Consider the following 23,321-nt stretch of genomic DNA (forward strand, 5'->3'; position numbering starts at 1 on the left):
ATATTGGGAATATTATCGTGTTGTTTGGTTGAGATGCCCGATGGTTAAAGGACTAATATATTAGAAATTTATTAGTATTATACTAATGGAAGACAAAAAAGTTTTGAGAACCAACAAGAAAATAAAAAAAGAAGAAAGTGAAAGTAATAGATTGACATCTTAAAACTTGTGGCTGAGATTACAGATTGTGGTATTTGGGGCTCACATGGTTTTCTTTTCCATCTAACCTCCAAAGAAACATATACAGGTTTCAACTCCGAAGAACTCTTGTTTTTATTGCATAACTTTTTTTTTTTTTAAAACATATAAAACATGAATCTTTTAAGAATACTAACTAAATTATACAGATACAAGTTCTAACCTTTCGGCTTTTCTTTCCTGTTATCATTTTTTTTTTTTTTTGGCAAACCTTTCCTGTTATCATTTATAGTCACATACAATAGAAGTTACTTGATCGGTCAATTGTTTGTAATCGTATCTAAATAAAAAAGGTAATCATCAAAAACCTTTGAAGACTTTCAGTAAATAGATCCACAGAGAAGAGAAAAGAAAATAACACGAGAAAAAAAAAAAAACAAGTGGCCAATTTTTTTACTTTTTCATGTTATGTTTAAACCTGTTAAACAACATTTTGCGTTGACAAACTCTACGGTTGAGTTTGTTTATTAAGATACTTGTAATACAATAAAATTTATACTATATAGTAATTTTATCTTAGTTAAAAACATTTATTGGCAATAAGAAATAACTAAATGAGTAGTTAGCAATATTTTTTCTTTTAGTTAGTAGTAGCCTAGTAGGTAACAATTATATATTGTAATAAATGATTCAAGACGAGAATTTGAAGCATTAAATGTTACAATACAGAAATCGAGGATAAATAATTGTAATTATACCATTCCACAGCTGTTACTCATAGTTGCGATGTAGTTGCCTCCCCCATGCATGAACTTTTTTAATCTCAAGTGACATTAGTTCCATATTTTACTTAGCTTAGCTAGCCTAATTTAAAAAAATTCAAAAATATTGTCCCATCTCCTCTAGTCGAAGTAAATAACTACTGCGCACTTACTTTCTTAGATGCCTGTGGTTCGGCTAATCAGTTTGTAGTTACAATTGCAACTTTGAAATAGTTTTAAATTTTTTTGGTCGAATGAAATAGTTTTAAATTGATCAGACTATTTGAGTGGTTAAAATATGGACACAAAATTTCTTACTACATTTAATGCACAAAAAGAACCTATATACCAATTTTATAATATATATCTATAAAACAGTTAATCATTCCTAATCTATGCAATTATGCAATATAATACATTGTACGAAATGCATTTACGAGTTGAATGCTAAAAAAATTTCTGTGGTTTATATAACAAAACCATATTAAAAATTTTAGGTTTTGATTTCTTGTTACAGTTTATGCAAATTACTCATAATAAATTATTAGCAAGGAGAAATATTATTTTGATTATTACTAGAAATAGAGATATTTGTCTATATCAAATTATGGACAAATATCAAATTAAACTAGTATTAGACAAAAAAGGAATGGCTGCCAAACGTACATGTCGAATAAATAATATCTAAGCGAGTAGAAACCAAAAGTGAAAATAAACTATATAAGTTTTTGAAGTCCGCATTTCGATTGGATTGCAGATTTGCAAGTTGAGAGGAACCAATATGTTTAAAGAAGCATTAATGAGTGAATATGTACATATATGTTCCCTATTATGTATATATAAAATCACTTTCAATCAAAATTTGTGTACATCTTTTTCTTTTTTATATCATAATGAATTATTATACAATTCAGCCTCGTAAGAGCTACGACAATAAAGATATTTTTGGCCCGTACGTAGACGATGGTTTAATCAGATTCAGTGACTATGAAAACGAAGGCATCGTGTCTTTTGTGTAAATCTCACTATCTCTTCCAAATAAAGGATAGATAATAATTACTCTTTGAATCGGATTAGCTACACGTTTTTAGATATTTGCAACCTGTCTTCTTCGTTAGATCTAGGAAATATTTGATTTTTTTTGATAAATCCGGACTCAGAATCATCGTTTATACTAATATTAAACTTATATAAGGCTATTTTATTTTATTTTTGGTTCAAAGGTTTAACTTACAATCAATATATTGGAACACATATTATATCTACTATTCTCTAACTGTTAACAAAAAAAAAAAACAGTTGAATTAAACCTTGTATCATTTTATTCTTTCCACAATGTTAATTTCACCATTCTCATTGACAATATCAACTTATTGATTCAAACCTAAATTTTCAAAAATAATTGTAAAACTTATATATATATATATATAAATAAAATAAAAGTTAGAGAGGACGAATAAAAAAAAGGAGTAAATTTTATATTTGAAAGAAGAAAAGATAAATGAGAGTTCGATTTGTTTGGAGGATATGGAATTGCTTCCAAATTTAGCAAAGAAAACATAAATGTTTTGGTCCCTTTAATGCTTTTAAACGTTATTCCAAATCTGTTCCAACATGTCTTCTTCATCCGACACATCTCTTATCCTATCTCTCTCTCTTTTTTTTTTTTTTAACCCTCAATCCAAATTTGGTACTCGAATTTTCGAGAATCATGTAAGATATATTTGTTTCCTGATAATACTATTTTTTTCTTTTAACAAATTCATTGTCTCCAAGATTTGTTGCTATATAAGTGATAAAATCATTACGATGACTTTTCTGAGATAATAAATAAAATTAACCTTTTAAATTTAGATTAAAACGTATTCGGATTTTTTTTAGGATAATATGCAACGAATAAGGAGTACAAAATTAATTAAATTAACTAAACTATTAAAGTGTGGGATTATCAATTTTGTCGCTTCTTTCAGCGTATCTAAACTTCGACCGACTTCAGCGTATCTAATAAACCTAAAGTAACCTTACGCTCACAGTTCGGTTACTTTAAACTTTATCAAAGTCATATTACTAAACGTCCACATCACGAAAACGTCCACGTACGTCTATCCCGTGGATAAGTCACATACCGCTGTTTCAAACACTTATCTCACAGTCACGTTACGCTAAATCTTGTAGTTAAGATTTTTTCTTTTTTTAACTGCGGTATAAAAAAAAAGCAGCTCCTAGTCCTATGCCTAATAGCGTTAACTATGGTTAGGTTAAATTAACTATGGTTAAATATCTCAACTACATAAGTCAGCTTTGCCGGTGAATTAGCAAACAAGAAAAAAAAAAAAAAGAGAAAGACTCATTTTTTAACGACGAATGTGATTTGATTTCGCCGGTGAAGATGATGATCGGAGAAACTCGTCGGACTTATCCTACTGTTGAGATACCTCCATGGCCAGCTTCTGAAGATTTTACGTCGGCGGATTTGTTCTCTCCGGCGATGAACAGTCCAGATTGTAGCATGCTTGAAGCTTTGGCGGCGTTACAGCGTTACTTGCCGTCTAACGAGACGGATCCGGATTCTGACCCGGATCTATTGGGTCCGGATTCGCCTATCGATGCTTACTCTTGCGACCATTTCCGTATGTACGATTTCAAAGTCAGGAGGTGTGCTCGTGGCCGGAGCCATGACTGGACGGAGTGTCCGTACGCTCATCCCGGTGAAAAAGCTCGTCGGAGAGATCCGAGGAAGTACCATTACTCCGGCACGGCTTGTCCTGATTTTCGTAAAGGCGGCTGCAAGAAAGGCGACTCTTGCGAGTTCGCTCATGGTGTTTTCGAGTGTTGGCTTCATCCAGCTCGTTACCGTACTCAGCCGTGTAAAGACGGCGGTGGCTGTCGCCGGAGGGTTTGTTTCTTTGCTCATTCGCCGGATCAGCTTAGGTATTTGCCAAACCGTAGCCCCGATCGGGTTGATTCGTTCGACGTTTCGTCTCCGATTCGTGCTAGAGCGTTTCAGCTCTCGATCTCTCCTGGCTCTGGCTCGCCGCCGATGAGTCCAAGAGCCGACTCGGAGTCTTCTCCGATGGCTCAGTCGCTGAGTCGCTCACTCGGGTCTTGTTCTATAAACGACGTCGTCCCGTCGTTTAGGAGCTTACAGTTCAATAAGGTGAAGTCGTTTCCTCACAACAATCCATTATTCGGATTCGGGTCGCCACGTGGATCAATCTTGGGTCCTGGGTTTCAGAGTCTTCCCACTACCCCGACCCGACCCGGGAATCTGGATATATGGGAGTATGGGCTAGAGGAAGAGCCCGTAATGGAGCGGGTCGTCGAGTCGGGTCGTGAGCTAAGAGAAAAGATGCGCGAGAAACTACACAAGGAGAATTGCATGGATCGGGTTGACACGGATCCGGATCAGAATTCGGGTGATGCTCCTGATGTCGGGTGGGTATCTGACCTGCTGATGTAGAGGAGGATAAAACCCGACCCGTAACCCGAAACATCGAAGTCTCATTGATGGATGATAAAGTCTCAGTATCGGTTTTTTTGGGATATCTTCCGAGGAAAAGAGGAGGAGATCTTAATTAGTGTGTTCATATTATTTTTATTTTACTAATCTTCGTATTATCTGCTAATAATAATAATTAAATATGGATTTTTGTGGCCAGATTTTTCTGAAAAAATCGTTGTATAGATGTGCCTAGGGTTTTTTTTTTTATTACGGAACATTAATATATATTATTATTATTATAATAATTATTGTGTTTTATATTAATGTTAAAATGTAAACCACTTGGTACTACTAATCAATGAATGAATGCAAATTATTACTAATCTAATACTAGTACTTCATTGTGTTTCCCTAGCTTTTCTTGATCCAATATAAATAATTGTGTTGTGTTTTTATTATTTAGAAGTTTTGTTTATCGTCGATATTTTAGGAGCTTTTCTAGTCTTTAATTGCTAGAATGGGTCAAATCCTAATTAGTTAAAGTAATATGACTTACCCAAATAAAAATAAGTTTTTAACTAATAAAATACCTGTTCAATGATGTTAATAGGTTTTGTGCGTATCAGTGGATTACGACATTATCCAACACGATTTGGCAATAGCATGGATAAGAAAATGACATTAACCAATACGAGATGATATGCAATCACGAAGAAAAGTCTAGAGTCTTAACTTGACCGGCACCAATGTTGTGTGATAACCCCGAGTTACAAAACCGATCTTTGACAAAATCAGGGAAGGCTTGAGTAGAAAGAAAATTGAGTTTGAAAATAGATGTATGAGGATGTCATTCTTTATGTGATGCCATAACTTATCATTTATTTGTTCGTTAGAATAGTAAATTAGTAAAGCGTGTCATGAAGCGTGTATATCAGGTTAAGAATTTTGTTATTTTACTTTGTCAACAACAGTTTGTTTCGTGAGAAAATTTGGTATTTTGACATTTGAATAGTAGTAAATCATTAGGAGTTTTGGGAAAGTTAAAGGCAAAATCCAAAATGAAAATTTGCCATATATACTTCCTAAATTTAATAGTATGATAGTAGTAGTAATTTACAATGAAATAATTGCTTCCTATTTTACTAAAGACCCAAAAAAAGCGACATGTAGGTCCAATGTTAGGTATCACAATTACCACTTTTGAAGAAACATAAATGTATAATTTAATGCAATATGAATGTACATACAGATAGTGTTTATACGGGGAAACGCCCAAATCTGTAATCAGCGAATTAATAGATTTTTGTAGGGTGATTATCCCACAAACTCGAGGGTAAGGTCAAAATTCAAAAAGAAAAACCTAATTATATAAACGAATTTATGTTAGACAATATTACTTCCCATTACTAGTATATTAAATCAATAACTTTTGCCTAAACTATGTACAGGTGTAATCTTAGGCTTTGACTAGTACATTATTACCATACAATGACATCGAGTAAATCTTCTAGTATGGTACAAATTATAGAATTACAAAAAAAAAACTCTCTTAGCAATGGAAGCATGTAGTCGAAAACAAAAACATATACAAATCCTTTTTTTTTTCTTACAATTAATGAATTAAATGTTTTAGCAGTAAAAATTTTCTTAAAAGAAAACAAAAACAAATGAATCTTTAAACCAAAAAGAAATCAAATTAAATCAATATATGATCTTGAAAACAAACAAAAGTAAAATGAGCATAAAATGATGAATCAAACCTTAAATTAATTTCTCACTACCTCGCCGTTGGGCCAAACGTGGAGTAATCTCCATACGTAAGCGAAACCGATCCGGACGTGCTATTATATTCATCGCTGCTATCTTTTCGAATCGGCGACTTCGTTTGCTTCTCATTCACTACTTCCTTCTTGTGATGGCTCTGTGGCTCACGAGCCAGCTCAGCGGCTAAGCATTGTTTCAGATCAGACACGATTTGGTTCGTTGTTGGTCTTTTGGTTCCTCTGTCTCTGACGCAAGACATTGCCACCTCTACAAATTTCCAGGCAGAGTTTGAGGAGAAGTCCCCGTGAAGCCGTGGATCCACGACGCTATCTATGTCTCCGGTTTCGAGGAAAGGCTCAACGTAGTGGACAACGTTCATTTTGTCTCCGTCTTCAGTTTTCATTATGGATCGCTGGCCGGTTATGAGTTCAAGGAGGACGATCCCGAAACTGTACACGTCGCTCTTCTCGTTTAGCTTAAACGTGTTGTAGTACCTGTCAATTGAAACAGGTTAATGATGAGACGAGCCTGACTACACTGGTAAAGATTAAACCGGTGATGATGTGTAGGAAACGTACTCAGGATCGACATAGCCGGGAGTACCCATGACTGCAGTGACGACGTGGCTGAGATCATCCTCTGGGAAGACCTTAGAAAGGCCGAAATCAGCAATCTTGGCTTCCAAGTTATCATTTAATAGAATGTTTGCTGTTTTAACGTCTCTGTGTACTATTGGTGGTCTGCATCCATGATGCAGATACTCCAATCCTGCCCAAGAAAAACAAATTAAGAACGGGTTTCAGAACCGAATTATTCTAAAACAGAATTGATATCTCGGTTTAACAGTGAGAAATCAAGAATGTCAAAACTAAGACCAACCTTGTGCGGAGTCTATGGCTATATGGAGTCTCTTTTCCCAGCTAAGATCCTCTGCATTCTCACTTGAAAGATAATCCTGCAAATTTCCATTGGCCATGTACTCATAGATGAGAGCCATACTACGACCATCATCGCAGTATCCAACAAATGAGGCTAAGTTCCGGTGATGGACTGTCAAAAGAAGCTCTGCCTGCAAACATTTTACACTTCAGCAACCATAAAACAGCATTGACTAAAATATTTGATCATGTTGTTAGTGTTGTTTAGATTACCTCGACTTGAAATTCTTTGGAAACCTGTGAAGATGATGAGGAGGATCCTTTAGTTTTTCCAAATGAAGAATCATTGATCATCTTTACAGCAATTTCAGTCCCATCTTCGAGGGAACCGAGGTACACAATACCAAACCCTCCTTTACCGATCACTTTATTGAAGTTATTTGTAATGCTAGAGACTTCACTATATGTGAACCTTCTCTTTCCCGAAGGCAGAAGTGGTCCTGAATAGGCTCCTGAATACACTAAACAATTAAACACTCGTTTTCCTTCAGCATTAATTCTAACTTTCGTTAAACTTGAATCGAAGTAAAAGACCAAGCTGTGCTTACTAATTTGTTTTCCCCTTCGCAGGATGAATATGATAGCCACGGCTATAATGAGAGTGACCACTAATGAGGATACAACTAATGGCACAACGATATTGTTCCCGGCCCGACATGAACGTGAGTGACAAATGTTTTGTTCATCCACACTGAAAACAGAGGAAATCAACAAGCTTCACATAATGGTAGGATTATCTTAACAAGATAGCTATGGTTCACAGGCTTTTGACAAGAAAATGTACCTCAGTGCAAGCCCATTTGTCGTTGATCGTTTTCTAAGAGCTCTAGGTATAAACCCAGTCAAGTTATTTCCTTTCAAATTCCTGCGACAGAAATAAATGTCAAGAGACAAAATCATTGTTGATTGTCTGTCAGTACAGACTCAAAAAAAGTCTCTATGTGCTCAACTCACAGGAACTTCAAATGTTGTAGATCAGCCAAAAATTCTGGCACGTTTCCTCTTAAGTTGTTGTTTGATAAATCCCTGGGAAAACAATGCACACATCTCTTTTAGTTAATGGTGAATAAAATGGTGGTAAGTGTGTATTTATGGTTTGGTATACTTACAATGACTCAAGATGAGAGAGATTTCTAAATGCGAAGGCTATTGGTCCGTTTAACCCGCTTGAGCTAAGATTTCTTCTCGCAGCATAACACAGAAACAAGCTCATCAGTCATTTGAAGGAAGTCCAAAAATAAAGTTCTGTATGGCTAAACGGAATGACTTACAGGGACTTGATTTGGTAATTAGAATTGTTGTAGCTGCATCCAATACTTTCCCAAGGGTATAGTCTTGGGGAGCAAGGATCACCACTCCAAACCTTACTCACTTTATACGTTGATCTTATACTTTCTATGGCGTGAACTTCATTAACAAGTGAAAATTGAAAACTGTGAGCTTCGGTAAAAATCAAGGTTCAGATTTTATAAAATATATGTAGTAGAGATGAATATACCGTCTTCAACTGTGGTGGAAAATTCATCCAGAGATTGTGCTGTAAATATCTCAATAGCATTGAGTATTGGTGGACGCGTTGAATCTGCGGTCTTCTGAACAGAAATCCAGTGATCTTTACCAGTGAAAGCTCGTGAATTAGACACTGTCATTGAATACTCAGAAGAGGGGTTGAAAGCTCCTGAAACAGGCGACCCATTCCAGAATATCTTGATTTTTCTGCTCTCATTCCTCTTGAGATTTTCAAGTTCTGCAAAATAAAGGTAGGCATAGAACCGAGTATCTGGATCACCTGATGTCCAGGACAGTTCCAACGGCTCATCATCACTTTTAGGGGACGCAGCTGTCTTAATAACTTCATCTGGTGGCCGATAACCAGACTGAAAAATATCAATATACCCAGTAGTCAAAGTCGAATTCCAAGAGACTGGAGAGTAGGGAGACCAAATACGATCATATGTATCCTTTTGGTACCGTCCTGTTCCATTCAAATATCCTGTATCCCATCTTCGATAGAGTACCAATGAGACATTTCTTCCAAACTCAGTACCATAGATTGAGCTGTTCATTGGCCGGAGCTCCAGGGCTGAAATAAAAGGAGTTCCTTTACCTTTGTTCACAAGGCAAACATATACTGTATCTGACTCTGCAAAGCTGAGAATCTCCTTGACGACGTTCTCAGAAGCATTTCTGAATTTCACTGAGGTCCAGAAATTAACGTTTACGTAGAGATCAAACTCAGGCAAAGCTTTTTTACCATCGTAGTTTCCATACATAAACGAAGCTCTGATGAGATAAAGATTCCCTTTTCCATCGGAGGGGGTTAAGGAGTAACAATTCCGGTTTCCTTGAGGAAAAGATCTGACATCAGCAAGTGGGAATGGCAAAACCGGGTTTGCCGGATAGCCGTATTCTTCAGAGACGTTCACATTTACTCCAGCGTTTATGAAAGGTGCATCCCAGGTGTAACTGATACCAGTATCAGTGTCTACATAGTTTATATTAGGGGGCGCCCCACAATCTATGCTGATGAAACCTGGATCAGAAGACGGTAAAGAATGTTGATAATTCTATAACGTTTGAGAAAGTTCTTATCAAAATTTCAAGACAGGTTTAAAATCTACTTAACTTCTCAAATAATAGAACCTAAGGCATTCAAAACTTATAAACAGACATGCAACCCCATGATCCAAAGAAACTTAATTTTGTAAAATATCGACAAACAAATATCAAAACTTCAAAAGTCTTATGGTCTGATAATTGTTCATTTTCAAATCAAAACAGAGGAAAGCAAGAATGATGCTCACGAACCTGCTTGGCCTTGGCCATCAACTACAATGGCAGTGGCAATGACGCCAAAAAGGATGAGAAAAACAGAGTGAGCTTCCATGTTCTTCTTTTGTAAAGCTCAGCTCATCATCGTCAAAACAGACAACCTGCGATTAAGATAACACAGAAACAAAAAATACCCAAAAGTACAAAGTCTACGCCTATTTCCTTTTCTGGGAGCACCAAAATTGGCCGGGAGGTTGTATAATATAAGTGCTGCGCACGACTGAAAAAAGCGGCTAAGAAAGAATATAAAATTGTGTAATACAGCTATTAAGAAATAACCTGTGGGTCAACAACAAGTATGATATATATGACCCCAATAAAATATTAAAACAGAAAGCACAGGACATAGCCGACTGATACATGGAAAATCATAGGCATTAAAAATCTTATATGAAACACAAAACTGTGGTGAAAGAGATCCGGAGTTTTGACTTAGATGATCTGGACACAAACAATGACAGACCGTTGCAACCTTTTAGGACTACTGATAAAGAACCAGAAGATTTTAATTTTAGCTAGTGTCTTTAACTGTTATGCTGCAAAGTATTAAAACTAAGCTTCATCTTCGACTAGCTGCTTTGGAGTATCAGCTTCATGGGATGAGCTCAAAGGGAATGAAGATAGCTCTATGTAATCAAAGTCGTCAGTGATTCCCGCCTGAAAATTACAGATCTGATTAAGAAAATGTGAAATCTAAAAATGATAATGTATGAGGTGAAAATATCTTGAAGATACCTCCGTGTATAGATGTTCCAGCTGTTCCTTGGCCTGGGGGAAGTTGTTTGAACACCATTGTCGCAATGTGAAGATGTTATCTGAGTAAGATTTTAAAAATTACAATTTAGGTGGTGGTCAAAATTATGAACCTTTAAACATAAAAACGTATAGCCAAGTTTTAGAAATGGAAAAACCTGTCCATCTGTTAGCCGACTGGTGAGCAACTTCAATCGCAGTCCCTGTCAAAATAAGAAGAACATTTAGGTTGTATGTAGCTAGTAAAGCACAAGACTGGTTCTTGTTTCTGCTCCACGAGGACCGGAAAACCTTTAGGACTTAGGACATTTTACAGCAAACAAAAGTAACGTATTATGCAGAACTTACTCTTTGCCTCCAAGGTAGCTGGATCGTTGTCAGCAAATTGTACCATCTCGTTCTGCGTAAGAAGAAGAAATCGTAAGCAACTAGCTAAGCATGTTGAGCATCTCTATCCAAACAGATGGCCAAATGTAATCTGACCTTCAGCTCTTTGTGTTTCCTTTCAATATCTTTAAGTTGCGTCAAGGCCTCTGTTCGTTCCTCCTGAAGCAAGAACAGCAGTTTTGAAGAGAAGAGAGTATGCAAGGTTATCCAATCATTAATTCTGCAATACCAAAATTACTTACGGTTTCTTCCCTTCCCTTCTTTAGGGCCTCGCACTGATCAACAAGTTCTGCTAGCCTTTTATTACTACCGTGAAGATCAGTTTCAAGCTTCTGACGAATACTCCTAAGCTGTTCATTCAGAATGAGATCAAAATCAGAAAACATCGCTACACTCAAGTTAATAAGAGCCATTATGATGTTATATCAGGATGAGAACGGTAGCTCACTTGGTTGCCAGCACAGCTAGGAAGGCTCCAAAAGTAGATCTTCATGTGTGCATAATTATGAAAACTGTCAAACGACAAATAACAGCAAGAAAGACTGTACACGGCAACAAAATGAAATAAGATGTGAAAGGATCCAACATAAGAACACAAGCTAACTCACAGAAATTCCAATCTTGTCCTTGGCAACAAGATCATCATCCACCAAACTCTGGATAACATCCTTCACTGACTGACTAATTACACCCCTCTTCGGTCCCATCTTCTCAAGTTCCTTGAGCTGAAAATATTTACAAAAGTAGAGAGATCCATAAGTGCTGGTATCTCAACTCCATTAGTTCAATGCCTAATGCTAAGTTAACAAGTAGTAAAAAACTTTAAAAAAAAGTGCTCACCAGGAAGAAGTCTTGAGACTCATAGAATATCTGAAGCATCTTCTCCCGCTTCTCCTCCATCGAAAGCCCTCGTTTCTTTGACTGAATATCATCAAAAATAGAAAGCAACGATTCAGTTGATACGAGAAACTATTTTAAGAAAAATTTCAAAATCTCTTAAAATCGAGACAACAAATTGCTTTATAGGCCGAAATTTCAAAACCCAAAACAGTCTAAATTGATTTCTAGCTGAGAAAGCGAAAAATGGCTTCTATCTAAACGCAAATCCGAGAAACCTATCGATTCGCGTCATGCAGACCAAGTGTTTGTGAAAATTCCTCAAACAAATCTGTAATTAAGCTACCCGAAGAAAGAAACAGAGCTACGGATTCAAACTAGGGAAAAGTTTATATGAAGTTTCGCGAAGAACACATGGAACATTCAAACAAAAAGGTCGAATCGAAACATCAAAAATTATCTTATAAGCCGAAGAAACACAAGCTAAGAAGATCATCAGTTCACGATAACTATGGATTTATAAAATTTCGGAGGATCAATCGATTTTCCCAGCACGATTCACGAATCACAGAGGTTTATTTTGCGAAACAAAATCAATCACAAGTAGTGAAGTAGAGTAGGAGAACAATCGTCCAGAGTATATTACCATCGTGTGTTCTCTTGCTCCTGATGAATGTAATCCAAAGGATTTGAAGCTTTTCTCCTCTCTCTCTCTCTCTCTCTCTTCTCTCCTCACTCTCTCAGAAATTTCGAAATGAAAATTGTCGAAGAAGACTTGAAAACTTAAGCGGCTTATTATCCCTCGCTTTCTGTTTCATTATTTTTTTCAATTAATTTGAATTGCATTTAAAAACGACACGGAGTTCAATTATAAGATACCAACAACGGCATGTCAACGAAGTCAACGTATGGTTGACTATACATGCACCGCTACATTCTTATTATAAGGCCAGAATGAAGAAGAGAGGAGGAGTAAGTAAAGTAAACTCAGTAGATTATTTAACCAGAGTAAAAAAGTGTAATTAAAACATACAAAAATTACATAAGATAAATTATGTGAAGAACACCCAAATGCAGATAAGATTCATGACGGGGGGGGGGGGGGGGATTATAAAAGTTTTGCTCCGATATAATCTGACTCAGATCCTTATATACATCGTCTGTTCTTGTTTATCAATGCATACATGTCTCTGCCTCGGAGAGGTGAATAACCTGCACTTAAACCAAAGCCAATTGCATAAGTAAATTGATTACAAATCCAAATTCAGTGAGCAATTAGCAGAGAAGTGAAGTGACCTTAGAGGGCCATCTCAGCCTGTAATGCAGCGAGTTCTTCTTCTTCTGCGGTCCGCTTCTGGGGAACAGGACGGGCCTGTTGACGCCCTGCAGGAACGGGACCTGATGGCAATGGAGCTGTTGTTGTCGGCTGAAGAAGTTGTTCTTCAAGCTCAGCACCTTCGAGTTCTTCAAGCTCTTCTAAAAGCTCATCCTACCAAAGACAAGTTTTTACTTAGGCAAAGATCATTAGCCTGAAAAAAAAAAAATGATCATATTGGGGTACAAGAATGTTACCTCATCAAAGTCAGCTGCCGCCCCGATTGGATTTGACAATGCTTCTTGGATCTGTTTCATGTTCTCGGTCTGCTCATTGATTTCGTCCATGGTCTTGTCCACATCATCAATATTTCTGCAAAAACAGTGTGTTTACAAAGTTAGGTAGGCACTAGAAACGTTAAAGCATTCAAACAATGCTAAAACAATAAAAGAGATGATGCAGTTTAAAAACCAAGCTCTTCGTGTTCACAATAAAATAGGTAATATAACACTTACGTAGCTTTCTGCATTGCTTTCATTGCAGAAGCTCCACTCCTCAATGCATCAACAGTTTCGGTTGTTGCTTTTGCGCCTTCTAACATAATCATCTGTATGGAAAGAGATATATGATCCCTATAAGTTCATCTATTATTGCTGATAACAACAATCTTAGAACAACATCCAAAAACAAAACAAAAAAGAACTTACTTGATCATGTATACGGAGTTGGAAATTCCCAAGCTGTTCGACTTGTTGCTCATATAACCTCTTCCTTTTCAAACACTGTATAGCCGCTGCACAAAAACCAACACAGTTAAGTACTCAAGGAATAACAACCACACACAACAAGCTTAGATTGTGAATAAAAAAGGAGGACACATTGAATCATAATAGAAAAAATAGGGTTGTACCGCGTTTGTTCTTAGCACGGGTGTATTCTTTAGCCTTTTCAACCTCTTGACCAGCCTTCTTCAAGAGTACTTTCTCCTTTTTCTCTAGCATCTCAAGCGTCTGCAACGAACCAAACAACACATGACAATAAGCAATAACAACCATGGGAAAGTAAAGAAACTGAAGGGAACATAAACAAAAACTTGAAATACCCAATTCAATTTACAGTCAACTATATGGATTTCTAATCTTAACCAAATAAATCAAAACTAAGAGTAAACAAAACAGTACAGAGCTCAGATTAAAAGATCGATTTTTTTTTTTTTTTCAAATCAAACGTTGATTGACAAAAGAGAAGTGTAGAAATCGGATCATACCTCGTTAAGCTTGTCTAAAGTTTGGAGAGCATTAGACTCCTGCTTGGGTTTCCCGAATAGCCGATTCATCATAGTCTCTCAAATTCACCGAAACCAACACAGGCCACTAAAAAGTTCCGCGAAAAAAAAAAAAAATTATCCCTAAAATATGAACCGATCGATCGAATAAAAATAACGAGGAAGAAACAGATTACGTAAGAATCGGATCCAAGTTTACCTTGTGTGAAATCTGGATTTGGAGATGGGGAAGATCAAAATTTTTAAAGGGTAAAGGGAAAAATAATGGAAAATTATATAAAGGAGGGACCTTTATTTGGTTTTGTTCTTGCGCGTTTTGTGTTTCACAAGACAAACTAGGATTAGGATTTTAGATCGAAGCAAGCAAGTTCCCCTTTTTTCCACACGCGTTGAAGTGTTGTTTGGCACGTGTTTATTTTTAAGTGGTTGTTTACGATCAGTCTCGTGTATGCGTAGTAGGCGATAATAGTGAACCAGTGGTTTGGGTTAGTTTACTAACCGAATTTCAATCAAAAACTAAAACGAAAACCAATACTCCAATTTAGGAAACTAGCTCAAAATCACGATATTATAAAACTTTAATTAACGAGACTAATTAAGATTTAAGAATATCAAACAATATTATAAAACTTAATTAACGAGACAAAAAAAGGATAATGAATTAATAATTATGGGAATCACCAATGCATCCTACGCCTTTCGATATTCCCAACCACGGCTTCTCGGACACCCGAACACGACGGTCTCTGCATCCGAACACCGCCACCGCCACCGCCAATACTCCTCCTCCATCCGCCGCCACCGACAGCATTACTATCTGGTCTCTGTCTCGGTGCACTATGCGACCTCAGTTTCGACCTAAACGACGTTGTACTATCCGCCATGTAACCCGAGTTAAATTCTCCCGACAAGAAACAGAACCGGTGAGCATCAGCCTCCGCATCCACCTCCGCTCCGCCGGAACAGCATACACTCCTCGCCGGAGACCCACCTGCGAAACGAGGTGTGCTCTGCGCCGTCGGGAACTTGCTACTGCACTCGTCCCATTCGGGTTTAGGCATTGACAAACGCGGTGGGACGCGACCGGAGAGAGGTGAGGAGAGCGTGCGTCGAAACGGGTTGTCTAAGAAATCCGACCCGGATAAAACGGGTCCTCGGATCCTAAAAGTTCCGTGTCGGGTTCCTGTATCTACCTCCACTATCTTAGCTGTCTCTTCGCCGTTGTTTCGACTTTCCAAAGATCCGGAGAATCTTTCCTGTAAGAAAAGTTCACATCAACAACACTTTTTACAACCTGGTTAAAAAAAGTTTATAACTACAACTTGGTTCAAAAGTTTCAATCTTCTTACAAACTATAGTTAAAAAAAAAAGATTTCAACTTTTTACATAAAGTTTCAAATTCCTTGCAAAGTCTAAATTTTTTTTACAAAATTAGTTATCTACTTTAGAAATTAGTTAAGAAGTTTCACATCGTTTAACTCTTTAATAATTAAAAAGTATTATTAATCTTTAACATTATAAAACTCGGTACGGTCAAAGTTGATAAGTAAGTTAAATTACCGTGGACTTTCTAGCCGGAGCAGCATTTCCGATACGGCGGAGAGCTCTCTGAAACTTAACAGTGGCTTGAGCTCTAATAAGTGCTTCCATACTCCGGAGAGTCGCCGCTGCTTGTTTCCGTACCAAATAGCCTCTAACCAAAGCTTGTATCTTAACCACTCCTCTCAACGCTCTCAACGCTTTTCTCGCCTTTACGTTACAAAAGTATAACGGCTCAGTTACTTTAATAATTAGAAATATTTAAAAAGATTAGAAAAAAAAATTGTTAGTACCAAGAAGCCTCTAAAGGCACATTGGATCTGCATAGCGGCACGATTCTCACGGCTTTTTCCACCTCCTCCTCCTAGCGGACCACTCTTTCCTTGACCTTGGAGCCTTACAACCGCAGCAGCCGCTTTGGCCGCCGCGACCGCTGCGTCAGCTGCAGCAGCTGTGGCCGCAGCAACCGCTATTGCATGTGTTCTACGCTCTTTTTCCTCTTCGCCAGCCGCGTAGAACGACCTTAGCCACGCAGCTTCTTTCTCGGAGATGTTAGGTGGTATAGTCTCGTAGTTGTCGCATAAAGAACGGTCAAGGCGGTTGGAAATGGCTCCGGTGTCGGAACCGGAACAGGACGACGGTTTGATTCCGAACAAACCTTTGAACCATCTCGAAGCTCGACCCATTTTTGTCTCTCTCTTTACTCTGTCGTCAACTTTGTGAGATTGCTTTCTCGTAATGGATTATTTAGTTTTGGTTTCACTTGTAAGTGGAAAAAATTATGACCAACACAAAAAAAATATTAGTTTGGTTACACTTTTATTTTACTTATTTATGGACCAACACAAAAGGTCTACTTTTTAATTTACAAATTTGTAAATAAATTAAAATGAAGATACGACGAAGTATGCGTACGATTGGTCGTGATAGACTGATAGGGTCCATTTAGTGTTTTATACTTTAACGTATAGTGATAAAGGTTATTCGTAATTTAGGTTCCATTTCTGGTTTTTTTAATGTATTATGAAATTTAGCTAGGGCTTACATGAAAAAAATACGTTCCTAGTTTGTGTAATGCGTGGTATTAATATTTGGTCTAAGAAAATTTATCATTGTGATCATTTTATGTTTATATATCTATAAACTTATGGAATTTAGTATTGCATTGAAAATTCCTGGATTCGTAATTTATAAAAAATGGATTTCTTGGAAATAAACAAAAAGTATATATATTAAAAATGGGGAAAACATACATAATTTTTGAAATAATGAGACTTTCAAGACAGCTATCATAGACAGGTGCTTTTCCATTTTCTGCAAACTTTTCTTATCTGCAGAAGTTGTTTGCGTAATCATATTGACATTCCTATGCAATTACCCATTCTTTTTTAATTAGATCAAGAAAAGTGTTTTGGTTTCTGAGAAAAAGAAAATGAATAAGACAGGAGGAGGAACTGATCACGTAGTAAAGAATCATTCTGTTTATTACACTTTTCTACCATTGAAATTTATCGAACTAAAAATTTGTATCACTTGGGTCTATGTGATGAAACATGAAAGATAAAACAAATCATATACTGTATGTAATTGTAGCCAATATATGTATTTAACGTATAAAGCTGGACACTGTATTCTTTTGCTTCGGATTTTTTTGGTGATATAATATTTTCTCATAAATTATGATATGTGTTGTCTATTGTTTCTACATATTATGCTATATGCATACGCCTTGGAAATCCAACTTGATTAACTTTTTATAAAGTTCTGATAAAAGAAGAAATTGGCAGTAAAAACAGTGAAAAGGAGAACGTAACGCTCTTCTTGGCCGCCTTATAAGCAGATAATGGTATAAAATTATGTTTCTCCTTAGTTTAATATGATTCCAAATGTTTCGTAAATTAATCTTCTTGTATGATGGTGAATAAAGTATCTTTAAGAAAAAACTATTGCTATCACTAGACTATCGTTCCATGGTTAACGTTATGTGTTTTAATAATGTTATTATCTGCTACAAAACATATTTAGCATAGTCCAAAACTCCACACTATGTCATGTTGCATCCATATGCTACAGAGCATTATTTATTATATTTGGAGCCTATATAGTCGAAATCATTGCATATTTCATCTGAAATTATGATCCTCTTATAGAGAAATAAAATATTAAAATAAAAGAGAAAAAAAAAATTCTGTTTTACATAAAACAGATCCTGCAGGCAGCAGTACTGACTCCACTCACTAGACGAGCCCTAACATGTCAAGTTAGTTCACAGCCTTTGTCATTTTCTACTACCCAAAACTCTGTATAAATTTGGTAAAGTGGAAAACGAAATTTCTTGAGAGTTGAGACCAACCCATTTAATTTTGATTTTCAAGAAGAATAACAAAAAGAATATTTGTCTTATCAATTTTATCATCTTCTTCTAATTATGACTCAAATGGAAAACGGTGATTTAATATTCAAGGTCTAGTTTAAAGATGTGTGCAAGCGAAACTTAAGTTAAAAAAAAAAGTCTGAAACCAAGTGATATAGAGAGAGCAGTCCAATGTTATAGAGTGGGTTTTAGCTCTATGCCTATATACAAAAATGTTACTTTAAAGTTTGAACTAGAGGGTTGCCCAAAAAAAAAAAGTTTGAACTAGAGAAGATAAAAAAGAAGTAGATGAAGAAGAGAATCTAGAGTGAGGTCACGTATCTCATATACAATTATGGAAGTAAAAAGTCTTTGCCCCTTCGGTCATTTGAATTTGTCAATCTCTTTCTTTCCCCTGCGGTCCTTCTTCCTCTTCAATACGACGTACACTTGTTCGTTCGACGTTCTATTTTATTTTTTCCCTTTTCTCCTACGAATTTTGTATTTCAAGATATCAATTATTGAGTACAGATAATCAATTATTTGGGTACCTTGATTTTGCACGTGAACCTTATATGCTTTTGGGATTATCAGTGTGGTTTGTGTGCTTGTTGCTGGTTTTGGATATCATAAAAGAAAAAGATAAAAAAAAAATTGTAAGATAAATTGGCATGGGCTTGGGTCCAAGACAATGCCGGGTAATGTCCATTCGGTTTTCACTCGAGTTTTTGATTTTTCAAATCGATTAGTAAGACCTTTTTCTTTCACTGCCGGACTTGAATTTTGATTAGTACATTCATGATTCAGCGTTTGTAATGATTTACTTTTAATGAACATGCGTGTCTACTCTCGTCTAACAGTGGAATTTTTTTTACATTCTTAAAATTATGTAGATTTGAATTTGGAATATGATGCAGCCACTAGACACATAAAACGAGAAGTCAAGAACATAAACCATTCATAGTAAATAGTCCCCAGGATTATGGGCTTTTTTGTTCATCAAACTAGGCACAGTGTCAACAACTTACATGACTGGTAAAGTTAAATTCGTATGGGCTAAGTAAGTCATTGAAATAGCCCGATTGCGTCTTGAGATTTTTTTTATTTTATTAAACAACTAATATGGAATTTTTTTTTTTTTTTTTTTTTTTGGTAACAAACGAAAGTTACCGCCAGGTGATTCGATAATATGGAGAATGAAAACGAAAGTTACCACCAACTAATATGGAGAATGTTATATCTATGGAAGAATTTATCATTTGATTTGTATTATGATATGTGTTTAATACTAAAATCCATAGAAGAAGACAATTATGTGGAACAATAATCTTGGATTTATTACTCATATATCCTTTTAGACATCAGACTACTAGAAATCGGCTAAACCTCCAACTATGTAGATAGAAACTCTTAATCTTCGAAAAATGAAAGCATGAGAGACGCCACATGACCAAAGAACCGACCAGCATAGAGTATATAGTAAACATTCCCTTGAATCGGTTTGATTTCTTGTTCAAGTGTAACTAGAATCAGCTCCAACAGAATTATTAACAAAGAAATTATCGGTTTTCTACACCAATTAGTGAAACTCATCCAACGGTTTTATCCCAGAGGAGATATACATCTAAACGGTTTGGTGTATGAACTTGATAATTCTTATGTTTATATTAATCTCCACGCTTTTCTTTAAACTAAATTTTACGCGAGTTTATTCTTTTGATGCATGTGAGATCCGGCTACATTACTTAGTTCAGTTAGTTGGGTTGGGACTTGGACCACTTGGTGCAATAACCAGGATGTGATACCATGTTATTATACGGTTCATCCCACTTTTGATTTGGTTCGCTTACAGTGTAAATGAACCAAAACTAAAGATCTAGTAGATGCGATCTAATTAGCTCCATGAACATATTAAAACGAACAACATTTCTATTTGTCATGCTCGATAATTTGTTTGTTTTGCCCTTGAAGGTTAAATCGTGCGCTGGTCAAATAATTAAGGAGAGTCAAATTATTGGGTCTACATATTTCAAAATCAAGACATGTGAATTGAGGAAAGAAAGAACAAAAGGTCTGGTGAAAAAGCCCTAAAAAGAGCAAGAAAAGGGAAACATGTGGAGAAAAGAGTGTCCCACAGGCAAGTCATGTGTTCATGAATCGTACTTATGACATCTTCTTAATATACATCCATAATTTTTTGATATTACATGCAACTTGCAATATGTAAGTATCTATATAAAATTTATATCGTCCATTTAAGTTAAATAAAATTTATAAATTCAGAACAAAAACCAAGTTGGGTCGGCCCTCATATTTTTTTATCACTGCAGAATTTTTGTGGTCGATGCAAGTTTCAAATTGTGATATAAATGAATTATTGCACTAAACGTAGTATATTGAAGCTTAACATTTAAACCAAAAAAAAAAAAAACGTAGTATACTGAATTCGAATATATGATATGATGAATGTTTAACTATCTTCAAGTTAACTATATGTGTAATATGATATATATTAACTTTTACTTTCATGGATGGACCATACATACATATATATGACGTATGCATGGACGTTATATATATTCAAGTCAATCTACATCACTGCTATGTCATACATTATCAGTTTTTCATTTATAAAACCCTAAGATAGGTCCATAACACGTAAGTATACATGTTTGAATCTTGATTTAACTAGTCTCAAGATTTTGTCTAGGATAACCTTGCCTGAAAGTACGATATCACCAATTGCAACTTAAATCTCGTAATAATTTTAAATGTTAGATAATAATTTTGTGGAGAAGATTTTCTTAAAATTGGGTTATGTTACCTCTTTACTATTTATTTTTGGGAATTATAGGACAAAGATGGTTATGAGATTGTGAAAGTGTTGGTTATAAGGTGGACAAATAAATTAGGGCATTCGCCAATACATGCTTGTGTAGGCTCCCATGTATGTGCATGTGTTTTGGTCTCTCATAGCATGGTGGTTTAGTTTATGTCCTTTCACTTTTATTCATTATTTAATTTTGTAATATGTGTTTTTGTTTGTGGTCTTGTTATCACATGTCTGACCACTATTGGCTATAAATTGGGATGGATTGTTACCATAAATGGAACCCATGTGACATGAAAAGATAGCTTTTGCTTATGGTCATGCACATATAGATACACTTGGATTTTTATATATATAGTTTTGAGTGGCTAGATATTTATCAATAATTATATATAGAGGTTGAGCTGATCTGCTAAGAAAGATAAGCTATAAAATAACTTTGACTTATAGATACATTTTTTTGTCGAAAGACTTATAGATGCATTAATATACATATATTTCATGTGTCATATTATATATATAGCTTCCCACCATTTATAATATATATCCAAAACAGCATCCACCAAGGTTCTTAGATGGATATGTCCCCAATCATATTAATAAATAGTTTTCATACATTAATTTACATTATCATTAGTGCACTGTGAGAGGTTTTTGCACGATTCAATTAAGAATGTGCACTAGTACAATTGCATTATAAGCACTCAAGTGTCAAACATATACATGATTAAAAAGGGTTGACACAAAATCAATGATATGATTAATTAATGTTTCGCCAGTGGGCCGAAGGTCTATTTCCCTACGAGAAGTATTATATCGAACCAGATAGATCTCGTTCTTTACTCTCGGTCTATATGTCCCCGAAATAAAAGTTCGAAAGCTATATCTCCACAGTTTAATTTTTCTACATCAATTAACCCATAATCGTGGATTATATCGGTTTACTATTTACCTAACCGATTAAGAAAAAAACTAAACCTTGATTATACCAAAGCAAACCCGATTTTGACCCGATAAACTTCGATTTAGTATCCATTATCCCAAAATCTCTAATCCAAAAAAACTCCAATTTGCGAAGAACCCTAGATAGTGAAATCCAAAATCAATATCGAAATTCCTTAGCGAAGACAACGATAATGGCGATTGTCGTTTCAGATGCAGAGTTTGGTGGAGATTTCGACGAAGAAGTCAACGACAGAGATGACTTTCACATCGAACAGTTGGTGAATGAGTTCGTCGATGAACCACCAGTCCGCCATGATGTGTATCCGGAGAGTGATACCGATGAAAACGGTGATGGTACAGAGCCAGTTCACACACATATCAGGCGCGGTGATGGGCATTTGTACGATAAGCAGACATTCTTCAGTGGAGTCGCTTTCAAAGAAGCAGTGACGGACTATGTTCTCAGAACTGGAAACAATCTGAAGCAATACAGGTATGATAAAGACAAAATTGGCTTTATATGTGTTGGTTGTAATGGAGATGATGGTTCACGGTGTGAGTGGAAGGTGTATGCTGCAATTCTGCCAAGTGATAATATGTGGAGGATTAGAAAGTTTAATGATAAGCATAGCTGTATCCATGTGAACATGCCTATGCAGTCATCATCGACAAAACACTTGTAGCTGAGAACTATGTCTGTCAATGGTTCCGGACAGCTATGTGGAGAAGGAATTACACCGAAGGCCTCGTTCCACAGAGAGGTCCACGGTTTTGGCCTGAAACAAAGACTCCTAATGTGTGTTTACCAGATGAAGATAACGATCAAGCTAAAGAGAAGAAGACAAAGCCTGACAAAAAAAGGAAGAAGGGTGCTAATGAGTCGCCAACTAAGATGAAACCAAAGGAGAAAAAAAGAATCATGCATTGTGGCATTTGTGGAGCAGCTAATCATAATTCTAGGTTCCACAAGAATGAATTTCCCAAGGTGAATGTATTTTCCTTTTCATGGTTTCAGTTTATGGAGCTTGTTTCGGTTTACTAATATTTCAATGTTTTATATTTGTTTTGCAGCCAAGTCAACCGGAACCAAGCCAAGGTTCACTCACTCAAGCTTAATCAAACTAGCTAAGTAGAAATAGGGTTCTAATTTTGTGGTTGCCTTGAATGTATTTTCGACCACATAGACTTGTAATCCCTATGTC

At 36.0% G+C, this 23,321-nt stretch overlaps 5 protein-coding genes and 1 pseudogene across 8 annotated transcripts; 2 read left to right on the forward strand and 4 right to left on the reverse strand.

Moving 5' to 3' along the window:
- The first annotated feature begins 3,205 nt into the window (after positions 1 to 3,205).
- LOC104717278 (zinc finger CCCH domain-containing protein 49 pseudogene) lies at positions 3,206 to 4,724 on the forward strand (annotated as a pseudogene). The gene has a single exon (XR_015568384.1). The product of XR_015568384.1 is annotated as a zinc finger CCCH domain-containing protein 49 pseudogene (transcript).
- A 1,203-nt stretch (positions 4,725 to 5,927) lies between these two features.
- On the reverse strand, positions 5,928 to 10,051 carry LOC104717279 (putative LRR receptor-like serine/threonine-protein kinase At4g29180). Of its 3 annotated transcripts, none has more exons than XM_010434825.2 (11): positions 9,852 to 10,050; positions 8,542 to 9,576; positions 8,315 to 8,450; positions 8,153 to 8,224; positions 7,998 to 8,069; positions 7,828 to 7,908; positions 7,592 to 7,734; positions 7,257 to 7,495; positions 6,985 to 7,174; positions 6,684 to 6,873; positions 5,928 to 6,599 (listed from the first exon to the last, which is right to left on the reverse strand). In XM_010434825.2, exons 1-11 carry the CDS (start codon positions 9,928 to 9,930, stop codon positions 6,119 to 6,121), a joined length of 2,718 nt encoding a protein of 905 aa, XP_010433127.1. In that variant the 5' UTR covers positions 9,931 to 10,050; the 3' UTR covers positions 5,928 to 6,118. The 3 variants fall into 3 exon arrangements, with proteins under 3 accessions (XP_010433127.1, XP_010433126.1, XP_087325142.1); XM_010434824.2 differs by having other exon boundaries at positions 7,257 to 7,504; XM_087469016.1 differs by having other exon boundaries at positions 7,257 to 7,734; positions 9,852 to 10,051.
- A 181-nt stretch (positions 10,052 to 10,232) lies between these two features.
- Positions 10,233 to 12,762, reverse strand: LOC104717280 (meiotic nuclear division protein 1 homolog). The gene is made up of 10 exons (XM_010434826.3): positions 12,499 to 12,762; positions 11,856 to 11,936; positions 11,624 to 11,740; positions 11,464 to 11,502; positions 11,258 to 11,365; positions 11,112 to 11,174; positions 10,977 to 11,028; positions 10,787 to 10,831; positions 10,611 to 10,690; positions 10,233 to 10,532 (listed from the first exon to the last, which is right to left on the reverse strand). The coding sequence occupies exons 1-10, from the start codon at positions 12,499 to 12,501 to the stop codon at positions 10,428 to 10,430; spliced, it is 693 nt and encodes a 230-aa protein (XP_010433128.1). The 5' UTR covers positions 12,502 to 12,762; the 3' UTR covers positions 10,233 to 10,427.
- A 63-nt stretch (positions 12,763 to 12,825) lies between these two features.
- LOC104717282 (vacuolar protein sorting-associated protein 32 homolog 2) lies at positions 12,826 to 14,866 on the reverse strand. Its single transcript, XM_010434827.3, has 8 exons — positions 14,652 to 14,866; positions 14,435 to 14,540; positions 14,078 to 14,177; positions 13,875 to 13,960; positions 13,683 to 13,774; positions 13,425 to 13,539; positions 13,149 to 13,341; positions 12,826 to 13,064 (listed from the first exon to the last, which is right to left on the reverse strand). Exons 2-7 carry the CDS (start codon positions 14,504 to 14,506, stop codon positions 13,150 to 13,152), a joined length of 657 nt encoding a protein of 218 aa, XP_010433129.1. The 5' UTR covers positions 14,507 to 14,540; positions 14,652 to 14,866; the 3' UTR covers positions 12,826 to 13,064; position 13,149.
- A 126-nt stretch (positions 14,867 to 14,992) lies between these two features.
- LOC104717283 (protein IQ-DOMAIN 25-like) lies at positions 14,993 to 16,795 on the reverse strand. The gene is made up of 3 exons (XM_019230893.2): positions 16,285 to 16,795; positions 16,013 to 16,201; positions 14,993 to 15,708 (listed from the first exon to the last, which is right to left on the reverse strand). The coding sequence occupies exons 1-3, from the start codon at positions 16,675 to 16,677 to the stop codon at positions 15,130 to 15,132; spliced, it is 1,161 nt and encodes a 386-aa protein (XP_019086438.1). The 5' UTR covers positions 16,678 to 16,795; the 3' UTR covers positions 14,993 to 15,129.
- A 5,515-nt stretch (positions 16,796 to 22,310) lies between these two features.
- Positions 22,311 to 23,235, forward strand: LOC147935816 (uncharacterized). Its single transcript, XM_087468262.1, has 3 exons — positions 22,311 to 22,707; positions 22,803 to 23,094; positions 23,166 to 23,235. The coding sequence occupies exons 1-3, from the start codon at positions 22,311 to 22,313 to the stop codon at positions 23,233 to 23,235; spliced, it is 759 nt and encodes a 252-aa protein (XP_087324388.1).
- The last annotated feature ends 86 nt before the right edge of the window (positions 23,236 to 23,321 follow it).

Source organism: Camelina sativa, chromosome 10 (assembly GCF_030686135.1).
Source record: "Camelina sativa cultivar CO46 ecotype springtype chromosome 10, ASM3068613v1".
Taxonomy (NCBI): Eukaryota; Viridiplantae; Streptophyta; class Magnoliopsida; order Brassicales; family Brassicaceae; genus Camelina; species Camelina sativa.